This window comes from Lithobates pipiens, unplaced genomic scaffold (genome assembly GCF_037356315.1).
Source record: "Lithobates pipiens isolate NorthernLeopardFrog02 unplaced genomic scaffold, aLitPip1_a1.2 Scaffold_35, whole genome shotgun sequence".
Classification (NCBI taxonomy): domain Eukaryota; kingdom Metazoa; phylum Chordata; class Amphibia; order Anura; family Ranidae; genus Lithobates; species Lithobates pipiens.
In genome coordinates this window covers 7461730-7474335 of record NW_027507811.1, presented here as the reverse complement: position 1 = coordinate 7474335, position 12606 = coordinate 7461730, and the positions used below count along the sequence as shown (strand labels likewise).

Below are 12606 nucleotides of genomic sequence, written 5' to 3'. Positions count from 1 at the left end.
GAACCATAGCGTTATACCGCCCTCTACAGGAGTAGGACATTAGGCAGAAAAAAAATGTCTTATGCCCCAGTTGAAGGCCTTTTTGGTCGAAACACGTAGGGCTTATTGCTCCTCACATTGCCCTGAATTTTTAACTCGTGATCACAGTTTTTTTTTTTTTTTTTTTATTGCTGTATTCCGGTTTTTAGAAATAAAAAGCCATACTCTTTTGATCTACACTATTGGAAGCATTAATTTTTTTTCATACCATCCAGATGAGAGATTGCCCTGCTGTCCAGTTGGGCTTTGATCTTCAAGACTTCAAGACATCTTCAAGACCCAGCTTTGGTTTTCCTTCCGTCGGGGGTTTTGTGTGGTGGCCATCTATAAGATCAGTGGCGGTCCTGGACCCTTTGGAGTTTCGTTTGACCGCCGATTCCGGCACCCTTGCCTATATGACTTTGTCGCTGACACTAGGGTCCACCTGTTCTGGTAAGAGTATATATATATATATATATATATATATCTCTATATCCTGTCATGAACCTCGAGCTCCCGCCATGATTCCATGTGTCTACACTACCTGTTTGCCAGATTATTGTGCTCCCTCAATCCAATGGCTTGCTCTTATCACTCTTGCTGCCATCTGTATCTTTTCTACCATACACTTCTCCTTTTTGTTGAAGAAGCACCATCTCAATGTTTTTCTTGCTGGACAGGGTCAGCAACATCTAACCTTGCCTCAACATCTCATGGTGGAGGAGTTATAGGCCACCACCAATACATTTCTTCATTTATTGGACTCACATTGTCTTTTTATAGGTCACTTGTGTGTGTGTAGCGGATGACATTTGGGATCGAATGTCACACGCATTGTAAATTTAGTTTTTGGTCTCAGGACAATAAAGGTTCTGAGGGGTTAATTGTGTTGTAGGTAAGCCTAACACCAGTCTGGCCAGGCTGTGTTTGGAAGTTCTGCCTGGTCATGTGAACAGTGAGGTGCACATGACAGGCTAGAACAAGGATAGCCAACCTTGGCCCCCAAGATGTTTTGGAACTACGTTTCCCATCATGCTCTGGCCCTCTGCAGTGTAGAGGAGCATCATGGGAAATGTAGTTCCAAAACATCTGGGGTGCTAAGGTTTGCCATCACTGGGCTAGAACCAAGTCTGGTTGGATGTTTGGGTATCGGCCCTCTCTGAGCCAATCAGCGGGAGTGCCGGGGGCCCGCTAAGGAGTCTGGGAGGGGGGTACTTAAGCGGGTGTGGCTCACGTGTTCGGGGGTTCCGGAGTTGGTCGTGAGACCCGTGTGGTCTGTTCTGGTTCCAGGACCGGGGTAGCCCCGTGAGGGGTCCCGGTCACGGGGTGTTTCGACACCCCGCAACATGTTCCTGTCGGTGGCACCCTGATAGACCTGTCTGGTCTGGGGTAGGGAACCCGCCTGTTCCCGAGTCTCGGAGCCGGCTGTTCCGAGGCAGGATTCAAGGTGTCCGGGTGTCCTCTCGGCTTGGAGGGACACCACAGCTCGTGGAAGTGACCGGGAGAGGACTCTTCGGAGGAGGACTGGCAAGTGGCATCCTGAGAAATGCCTGGTTACCGAGTTGGGAAGGAGATTGACAAATTCACACTTTTTCAGTACCATTGAGGAAGCGGGATACGTTCCAGGTACGGAGGAAAAAGGTTCCTGTATACCCTTTGAGCTGACTGCCATGATCTCTGGCTAGAGGTCTGTTCAGCCTTGAAGTACCCAGCTGCAAGTGGCTACTCCCTGGGTGGAAATAGAGACTTTGCTAAACCTTCAAGGTACCCGAGTTCTTCACTCCGTGCCCTCTGTTCCCTAAGATGGTGTTTGTGAAAGTTCTACTGCAAAATAAACCTTTTTTAAAAGGGATTCATGTGTGTCAGTGTGCAAGTCGTTGGGTATCAACCCTGGGAACCCCTAGACGTGGAAGAGCAGGCCAGGAGAAGGTAACCGGTAAGCCCATTCAGTTAAGGCCGACCTGCAATGGGTACTGGCCGCTACATGTACATTCGATTTTTTGCAAATTTTTTTTTAATATATTCATGTATTAGCGCTAAAACATCCACCATTTAGAAAAAATAGACTATGGGCAGTCCTAGATGGTATACAGCCCCCTCTCTGCTATAGGCCTTCAGTTTAGTAACAAGCAGTGTCAGAAGTATTAAAACTCCATAGAGGGGCGGGTGCTGTGGTCTCTCATTGAACTCAGAGAAATTGATTTTTTACGGCAAGTCAAAAATCCCATTTTCGCTTTTGTTCATTGACAGACACAGCGCTCCGTTATTCAGAACCATAGGGACGTCCCAAAGCAGCGTCAAAAACACGAGGGGTGGGACAACGAAAAAAAAAATTCCCAAGTTCCTAACACCAGAGCCAACCAGGAAAACAGGAGCTCAACACAAACTGGACCAAGGCTAACACCAGAGCCAACCAGGAAAACAGGAGCTCAACACAAACTGGACCAAGGCTAACACCAGAGCCAACCAGGAAAACAGGAGCTCAACACAAACTGGACCAAGGCTAACACCAGAGCCAACCAGGAAAACAGGAGCTCAACACAAACTGGACCAAGGCCAACACCAGAGCCAACCAGGAAAACAGGAGCTCAACACAAACTGGACCAAGGCCAACACCAGAGCCAACCAGGAAAACAGGAGCTCAAACACAAACTGGACCAAGGCTAACACCAGAGCCAACCAGGAAAACAGGAGCTCAACACAAACTGGACCAAAGCCAACACCAGAGCCAACCAGGAAAACAGGAGCTCAACACAAACTGGACCAAGGCTAACACCAGAGCCAACCAGGAAAACAGGAGCTCAACACAAACTGGACCAAGGCTAACACCAGAGCCAACCAGGAAAACAGGAGCTCAAACACAAACTGGACCAAGGCTAACACCAGAGCCAACCAGGAAAACAGGAGCTCAACACAAACTGGACCAAGGCTAACACCAGAGCCAACCAGGAAAACAGGAGCTCAACACAAACTGGACCAAGGCTAACACCAGATCCAACCAGGAAAAAACAGGAGCTCAACACAAACTGGACCAAGGCTAACACCAGATCCAACCAGGAAAAAACAGGAGCTCAACACAAACTGGACCAAGGCTAACACCAGATCCAACCAGGAAAAAACAGGAGCTCAACACAAACTGGACCAAGGCTAACACCAGATCCAACCAGGAAAAAACAGGAGCTCAACACAAACTGGACCAAGGCTAACACCAGAGCCAACCAGGAAAACAGGAGCTCAACACAAACTGGACCAAGGCTAACACCAGAGCCAACCAGGAAAACAGGAGCTCAACACAAACTGGACCAAGGCTAACACCAGAGCCAACCAGGAAAACAGGAGCTCAACACAAAGTGGACCAAGGCTAACACCAGAGCCAACCAGGAAAACAGGAGCTCAACACAAACTGGACCAAGGCTAACACCAGAGCCAACCAAGAAAACAGGAGCTCAACACAGGACAAGCTGGAGCCCAACAAGGAGGGAATAGACCCTCTAAAAACAGAAGCCTTGCGGCCAAAGGAGGCATCCGCAGATGCCAACACATCCACTTCGTAGAACGTTGTGAAAAAGTGTGTACACCGACGACCAAGTGGCTGCCTTGCAAACTTGTGCAACGAACGCCCAAGAGCACCAAGCGCCCAAGAAGAATGGGCCGTAACAGGGAAAAAAAGGAGGAACCCGATTCCCTGACAGAGTAGGCCAGAGTCATCGTCTGTCTGATCCATCCAGAAATGGTCGCAGAAGAAGCAGATAGCCCCCTTTCTTGGCCCATCCGCCCAGCAAACCTCCAAAAAGACTCAGTGGCTGCCAAATACAAAACGAATCCCCCAAACCACATCCAGGGCAGATACGGCAAAATTCCTTAGGATGTGTTGACCAGGGACACAAAAGGAAGACAACACAATGTCCTTATTCAAAAAGGGAAATCCGAGGAAGGAATGATGGAAAAGGGGCGAAGAACCACCTTAACTGTGTGTAACACTGGGTCAAGATGCCACCACCATTTCCGACACCCTGTGAGCAGAGGTGCTAGCCACCAAGAGGCCACCTTCCGAGACAGAGTAAGAGGTGGAATCTCCCTAATATATTGAAAGAGAAGCTTCTGTAAAACCGAAACCACCAAGTTCAGATCCCACAGCGGTAGAAGAGACTGCAATGGTGGAAGCAGACGTCGAACCCCCTTGAATAAAAAAAAAAAAAAAAAAAAAAAAAAAAAAAAAAAAAAAAAAAAAAAAAAAAAAAAAAAAAAAAAGGTACGCACCAGGGAGTGCGAGAACTGGGGACGCTGAAGAAGACCACCCAGGCTGACACTTGGCCCTTGATGGTATTCGAGGCCCATTCCCGCTCAACTCTCCGGTGAAGGGAGGCCGGAATCGGAGCCACCGAGAAAGAACGAGGATGAATGCCCGGTGACTCACACCAGGATATATGCGCTTTCCACATTTGGAGGTAGAACCCCCTAAGGAGGTAGACTCCCTAGCCATCAGCAGCGTCGGAACTGCAACACCTAGCTCATCACCAGCCAGGCCGTTAAAACCAGCTACTCTAAAGTAGAATGGAAGAACGGCCCTTAGGCCAGTAGATCCTCCGCGAGAGGCAGCTGCCAAGGAACGTCAGTGACCGGGTGTACCCAGACCGATGAGACCCATCCGGAGCCAATGGAATGACCGAAATCCCCACGTCTGTGATCCTGCGCAAAAGCCACAGCAGAAGCTGGAGAGGAAGGAAAGGCGTAGAGCAAACGTTAACGGTCCCATGGGCCACCACAGAGCGATTGAGGTGCCCACCAGAGGATCCTGTGACCTTGCCAGAAACCTTCGTACCATTCTGTTGAGCCAGGGCACAAACAGATCTACCTTAGTAGTGCCCCATCGGAGACATATCGGATGAAACACGGCACGGTTAAGGGCCCACCCCATGGTCCAACCCTAGCAGACTGAGGCATCTGCCTGTCAGAATTCCACTCCTGGAATGTGCACACCGGAGAGGGCCGGAACGAGACATTCTGCCCACCGGAGGATACAGGCTATGGCCAGGGCTGCCAACACCCTATTTGGCCTGGCCCGTTGATTGACATAAGCCACCGCCGTTGCATTGTCCGACTGGATCCATACCGGGAGCCACCAAAATCAATCCGTCCATGATGCAGACATAGTCCGATCGCTATAAGTTTCAGGATATTGCCCGTTAGTCCGGATTCCACGAGCGTCCAACGACCCCGAGCAGAGCTCAGTCCCAGGACACCTTCCCACCCGGACAGACTGGGATTGGTGATCACCCTGTTCAATACAAGGGGAGAAAGGATTTACCCCGCTGAAGAACCGGACAGCAAAACCACCAGACCAGGGAACCTCTGGTTTCCTGGCTCAGCCGAATCCGATTGTCCAGAGATCTTGGGCACTTGTCCCATTATGCCAGGATCTCCGCGAAGGGAGCTTGTATGGAACTGTGCAAGTGGAATCGCCTCAAAAAAAAAAAAAAAAAAAAAAAAAAAGGTAGATACCTTCAGACCCAACACCCACATGCAGGTCACAGAGGAGCCCAACTGCCGGACAACAGTAAATGAAAAATGCAGCATGCAACATCTGGAGTTTGTCCAGGGCAATAAACACTCTGGCCAGAGCTGAAGCCCTGGTCAGGCTCAGATGTTCTAGAAGGGGCCAAAAGCAGGCTTCAGATATTATAGAAGCCAAATCTGTCAAGGTCTGTATAGGAGCTACGTTGCCCCTAAGGGGTAGTCTAGGACCCGCAGAAGAAGATCGTTCCAGGCAGCCCAGGACCGCAAACCCCCACTGGCGTAACCAGGCCATCCGCAAACCCTCACTGACTGACCAGGCCATCTGAGGCCAACACCTCGTGAACACCCTGAGGAAGGGTAGCAAGACCAAAAAGGGCAACACCACATGAAACAGAGGAAGTGCTGGAGTCTGAGTCACATAGTGAAAACCGAGAGTTCAGCAACCAGGGGAACTGCGGCCAAGAGGCATAGCAGACAAACTGCAGCACCTAGACCAACAGGTCTGCCGATGCAGCAAAGGGCAGGGGGATTCTGTTCCCTCTCCAGGTAGGTCAGCTGGATTTTATAAGCCAGAGATTCCTCTATTGGAATCATGGTTGCCTTGAGCAGCGTAGAGACAAGGGGTTCCACTACTGGTGGAACAGTCCACTTTTGAAGGAGGGACTCCTCAAAGGGGTACCTCACAGCAAGCGTTTTTTGGAAGCACAAAGGGGCACTTTGGACACTCCCAGTCTTCACGGACAAATTTGGCAAAATAAGGAGGGAGAAGGGAACTCTTTCGGCACGCAAGGCGGCTTATGGGTGCCAAAAGGGGAACCGGCCCTCCGCCACCGCTGCATCTCCCATCTTGAAAAGTTCCCGCACAGATGTAAGAAGTGCGACAACCAGCGCCGTTTCATGCACCACTGCAGTTGTGGAGGAATCATCCTCACTCCCTGACAGGACGTCCGTGGCGGCAGAGCCAGATACAGAATTGTTCAAGACAGAGGAAGTAGGGGGAGGGTGGGGGGGTGCCATCACCTAGGCCAGGGGTGGCCAACCCGCGGCTCCCGAGCCGCATGCGGCTCTTTGCCCGGTTCCGTGCGGCTCTTACGTTACTTACGCTACTGGCTATGAACTTCCTTATTTGAGTCGAGTCGTACGTCATCACGTTCGAATCCGTCGGAGTTTGGTGTGATTGTGTGTGGCCAAGTCCGCTCATTCGGAAAGTCCGTCAGAATTGCAAAACATGCTTCAAATTTTTCGGCCAGAACTCTGCCGGACCCAGTTCCTACCGAGAAATTCGCTCGTGTGTGTGCTATTCCGACGGACTAAAACCGACGCTAGTGCAGCTATTGGCTACTCCTGGCTATGAACTTCCTTATTCGAGTCCGGTCGTACGTCATCATGTTCGAATCCGTCGGAGTTTGGTGTGATTGTGTGTGGCCAAGTCCGCTCATTCGGAAAGTCCGTCAGAATTGCAAAACATGCTTCAAATTTTTCGGCCAGAACTCTGCCGTTCGCCATCCGCTCTCACACACACCTCCGCTCACCCCTCACTCTCACTACCCCGCCCCCTTGCTCTGTATTTACGTCAAATGCACACGTGGGCAGTTTTTCAGTAAGAGCAAAATGGCAGGGAAAAAATGCACAGCAAAAACGAAAATATGAAGAAGAACACAGGACGTTTTTTAACAGAGTGGGGGAGTTTATATTTTTTTGTTGAACGTAATGGAAAGCCATTCTGCCTTATATGTCAGGTGTCCTTGTCGCATTTCAAAGCTTCAAACCTTCAGCGCCACTTCAGCTCACTCCATGCGAACATCGACCAGGAATTTCCAAAAGGGACTGAACTTCGCAAGCACAAGTTGGTTACTTTTGAAAAGTCAGACAGAAAAGCAGGAAAAGTTTTTCAAAAAAACTTACAAAGCACACAGAGACTGTAACGCTTGCATCGTATCAACTGGCTTGGAACATTGCACGGGCCAAAAAGCCATACAATGAAGGGGAGTTCATTAAAAAATGCCTCTGTGACATTGTTGAAATCTTGTCTCCTGAAAACGACAAACTAAAACGAATGGTATCAGACCTCCAACTGTCCCGCCACACTGTTGAGCACAGAATATCAGACATTAACACGTCTATTCAGTCAAAGTTGCACTCTGATCTTCAAGCTTGTGAGTATTTTAGTGTCGCATTGGATGAGAGCAAACGTATGTGTGTATGAGGAAGGGATGGGGTGATGTTCATGTGTGCCCATGCGTATGATGTGGCTCTTTGCGGTAACTTGGTAAAAAATGTGGCTCTTGGTCTTTGTCTGGTTGGCCACCCCTGACCTAGGCTATATGCCTAAGTGTCACCACAAAAAACTCAGGAGGGGGCCACCGACCGAGACCCCCGCCGCTCGAGGCCGCACAGGGGGCACCGACCGAGGCCCCTCATGGGGGGGAGCCGACCGAGGCTGCCCACGCAAAGCACCACCGAGGCCCCGCACAAGGAGCGCCAGGAGCACCCACGTCGGGCCCACCTAGTGGACCCCCAAAAGGGAGATCACCCACAATGCCCTCCTCTGGTAGGAGGTGGCCATGAGGCCTTGCAGGCCGCAAAAGCCGTGGCCTATATATTTTCGGGCCCGGGTGCGTGGGTGGGGACCAGACCGATCCGAGCCGTTGAACGGAGGGCGGACATCCAAAAAAAAAAAAGTGAATCAGCGGCCTCCACCGCACACCCAGCACCTGGTCAGAAGGGTGCAAAGCTGCGGCCTACATTACGGGAGGGCCACCGCAGGCAGTCCTCCGATCGCGGACGTCTGGTCACCTGCCTCCTAGGCGCAACCACTACAGCAGGTGGGCCCAAAGCATACCCCCCCCAGTAGCAACCCTGAGGGTGGAAAGGGAGGGGGGCAGTGTGTCCAAAAGCACCTAGGCCAGAAGCCTGGGCCTCACCCGGGAAGAAAGGGGGGGTGGAGGAGAGTACCCACGCCATGTCCAGGGAAGGAGAGGAGGGGGTCCCGTACTAACCTATCCAGCGAAGCATGCGAGTAACACTCCCAGACGGATCCCCTCGCCACCGAAGTGGGGGGGGGGGCTGTCAGCCATGAGGAACGTTGCAACTCAGGCTGAGACCTGGTCGTATGCGACCTCCTGAGAGGTTTAACTCGCAGGGCCAGCCCCCGTCAAGTGGGGCTATGTCGCGGCCGACCGAGCGCGTAGCTGCGGTCTGTACACGCTCGCTGGCCAGACTGGGGAGACCACTGGATCTTAGTGTCCAGCCTGTCACCCAACCCGGCAGTTGACTGTAGATCTCACCGGAGAAAAATCCAGGAAAAAAAAAAATTCCCAGGACTAGAGATCCCAGCAGGGGGGTGCGGTCCTTACGCCTGACTAGGCAGAAAAAAAACTGAAGGTCTATAGCAGAGAGGGGGGTATATACCACCTAGGACTGCCCATGGGCATAGCCAAGTCTTTTTTTTTTCTCCGTAGTGTCCTAGTCCTGTAGGGGGCAGTATAACCCTATGGTTCTGAATACTGGAGAGCTGTGTCTGTCAATGAACGAAAGAGAAACCAACATTTTTCTGCCAGCTGATCCCCAGAATCTCCATAAATCCAGTCTAGATCCATAAATTGTGTCGGCAGCACAGAGAAGGAAGATTATCGGAGAGAAATCCAGGAATACAGGACGGGGAACACAGCTCAGGAAAGTGACCAGGGGATTACAGGCTGATATCACCCAGCCCCCGCCCTACTCTGGACCAATCAGTGAGCAGTATGGGTGGAGGAATGTATTTAGTGTTAATGACCCACCTGTGCTGATCTCTGTAGGATTGTCCTCCTCTATAAAGGTCTTAATTATTTCAGCCTCCTCCATATACGTTTCGTCTTCTTCTTCTTCATCTTCATCTTCTTCTTTAACCTCAACTTTTATATCTATCAGATCTTCATCCTAAACCAAGAACATGAGAGAAAAATAACACAAATTCTAATGATGTGAGACTGCATAGAATAAATATCTCCACAAATCCTCTCCACAAATCACTTACATGTTCTAGATGCTCCGTCCCACCAACCTTGAAGCCACGAGGGATTGATGTGACCTTCCTGTGTGGAACTCCAGGAATACAAAAGGAAGGGGACTGCCAGGGCTGGGCTCAGCCCTTCTTTCTCTGAGCTGTCGGCTTATTCCCAGCTCCCATCTATCTCCACAGTTACTCACCTGTTGATGATATCCTGCTCGTCAGTCCTGCCTACTTAAGCCGTCCAGTCCAGAGGATCTCTGCCTTCACCTTGGTCAACATCACAGAGACGATCTCCTGCGATCCTGTTCAAAACCCACTTTGCTGACATCCTTTCTGGCTCCAGATCCTGCTTGCCGTTCCACTACATTGATCCCTGACATCTGGCTTGGCTGACTATCCGTTCCGGTTACTGGACTTTAGCTATTTTTTTACTACGTTTGTTCTTTATTACTTTTATTATTAAACAAGTGTGATTTACCTGTACTTCTGTCTCGGTCTGATTTCATGGTTTCTGACAGGGACACCTCTCTGGTGAGTTTTCTGTTACGGGGCGTTGTGCCCACCAACTAGGCAGCTAACCAATTACACACCAAAACAGCTGCCGCTATGGGGTCGATTTACTAAAACTGGGAGAGTGTAAAATCTGGTGCAGCTGTGCGTAGGAGCCAATCAGCTTCTGACGTCAACTTGTTCAATTAAACTTTGACAAAAAAAAAAAAAAACAACCCTGGAAGCTGATTGGTTTCTATGTAGAGCTGCATGATTTGTGGGTTCCGCCTTCTACTATTTGCTAACTTTTTTATGATATGCCATAAAACCTGATAATGGGCTGTTGGCTTGGGTGATATCTGCTTAACAGTTTGTATTCCTTAGGGCTGGAAACTGGAAATGTTTAATGACCACTACTAAAGAAGGGGGGGGGGTCTGTTCCTCCAGTTTTCATCTTAAGGAGAGGAAGGAGGAGGAGCTGTTCCTCCAGTTTTCATTTTAATGAGAGGAGGAGGAGGAGCTGTTTCTCCAGTTTTCATCTTAGGAGGAGGGGCTGTTCCTCCAGTTTCCACCAGAGGAGGAGGAGGAGGAGCAATTGTTCCTCCATTTTTCATTGGAGGAGGAGCTGTTCCTCCAGTTTTCATCAAAGGAGGAGGAGGAGCTGTTCCTCCAGTTTTCATCTTATGAGGAGGAGGAGGAGGAGCTGTTCCTCCAGTTTTCATTGGAGGAGAAGGAGCTGTTCCTCCAGTTTTCATCTTATGAGGAGGAGAAGGAGGAGCTGCTCCTCCAGTTTTCATTGGAGGAGAGGGAGCTGTTCCTCCAGTTTTCATGAAAGGAGGAGGAGGAGGAGCTGTTCCTCCAGTTTTCATTGGAGGAGAAGGAGCTGTTCCTCCAGTTTTCATGAAAAGAGGAGGAGCAGCTGTTCCTCCAGTTTTCATGAAAGGAGGAGGAGGAGGAGGAGCTGTTCCTCCAGTTTTCATCAAAGGAGGAGGAGGAGCTGTTCCTCCAGTTTTCATCAAAGGAGGAGGAGGAGCTGTTCCTCCAGTTTTCATCAAAGGAGGAGGAGGAGCTGTTCCTCCAGTTTTCATCAAAGGAGGAGGAGGAGCTGTTCCTCCAGTTTTCATCTTATGAGGAGGAGAAGGAGGAGCTGCTCCTCCAGTTTTCATTGGAGGAGAAGGAGCTGTTCCTCCAGTTTTCATGAAAGGAGGAGGAGGAGGAGCTGTTCCTCCAGTTTTCATCTTATGAGGAGGAGGAGGAGCTGTTCCTCCAGTTTTCATTGGAGGAAAGGAGCTGTTCCTCCAGTTTTCATGAAAGGAGGAGGAGGAGGAGCTGTTCCTCCAGTTTTCATCAAAGGAGGAGGAGGAGCTGTTCCTCCAGTTTTCATCTTATGAGGAGGAGGAGGAACTGTTCCTCCAGTGTTCATCTTATGAGGAGGAGGAGGAGCTGTTCCTCCAGTTTTCATCTTATGAGGAGGAGCTGTTCCTCCAGTTTTCATTGGAGGAGAAGGAGCTGTTCCTCCAGTTTTCATGAAAGGAGGAGGAGGAGGAGCTGTTCCTCCAGTTTTCATCTTATGAGGAGGAGGAGGAGCTGTTCCTCCAGTTTTCATTGGAGGAGAAGGAGCTGTTCCTCCAGTTTTCATGAAAAGAGGAGGAGCAGCTGTTCCTCCAGTTTTCATGAAAGGAGGAGGAGGAGGAGCTGTTCCTCCAGTTTTCATCAAAGGAGGAGGAGCAGCTGTTCCTCCAGTTTTCATGAAAGGAGGAGGAGGAGGAGCTGTTCCTCCAGTTTTCATCAAAGGAGGAGGAGGAGGAGCTGTTCCTCCAGTTTTCATCAAAGGAGGAGGAGGAGCTGCTCCTCCAGTTTTCATTGGAGGAGAAGGAGCTGTTCCTCCAGTTTTCATGAAAGGAGGAGGAGGAGGAGGAGCTGTTCCTCCAGTTTTCATCTTATGAGGAGGAGGAGGAGCTGTTCCTCCAGTTTTTAAAGGAGGAGGAGGAGGAGGAGGAGGAGGCGTTCCTCCAGTTTTCCTCTTAGGAGGAGGAGGAGGAGGAGCCGTTCCTCCAATTTTCCTCTTAGGAGGAGGAGGAGCTGTTCCTCCAGTTTTCCTCTTAGGAGGAGGAGGAGCTGTTCCTCCAGTTTTCCTCTTAGGAGGAGGAGGAGGAGCTGTTCCTCCAGTTTTCATCTCAATGATATTGCGATGGCTCATTAACCACTAATAGGACTCAGTGTTCCGTATGCCAGATCTCCTGCCATGTGGGCATTTATAGATTTAGGACTTCTGTCTTTCAGAAAACTCGATCCCCCCACAATACTCCTCAAACTGCTCTTAAACCACCTCAATACCGAGGGGGGGGGGCACTTTTACCCCCTCCCTGCCCAGGCCATTTTTCAGCGCTGTCACACTTTGAATGACAGTTGCGCGGTCACGTTACACTGTACCCAGATGAGATTGTCAATCGTTTCCATCTCACAAACAGATCTTTCTTTTGGTGGTACTTATTCCCTGTTGGGTTGTTTGTTTGTTTTTTTTGTAAAAAGTTTTTCTTAGTTTTTGTCAATAAATTTTGTAAATAAGTAATCTGTACTGCTTCACT

General features: G+C 49.9%; 1 protein-coding gene across 1 annotated transcript in view; it reads right to left on the bottom strand.

The window, feature by feature from the left end:
- LOC143955465 (uncharacterized) overlaps nt 1-12606 on the bottom strand; it is a 230834-nt gene that overhangs the window by 72862 nt on the left and 145366 nt on the right. Inside the window, exon 4 of the mRNA XM_077465508.1 lies at nt 9318-9456. Within this exon, the coding sequence (XP_077321634.1) occupies nt 9318-9456 (139 nt within the window). The remainder of the gene's footprint in view (nt 1-9317; nt 9457-12606) is intronic.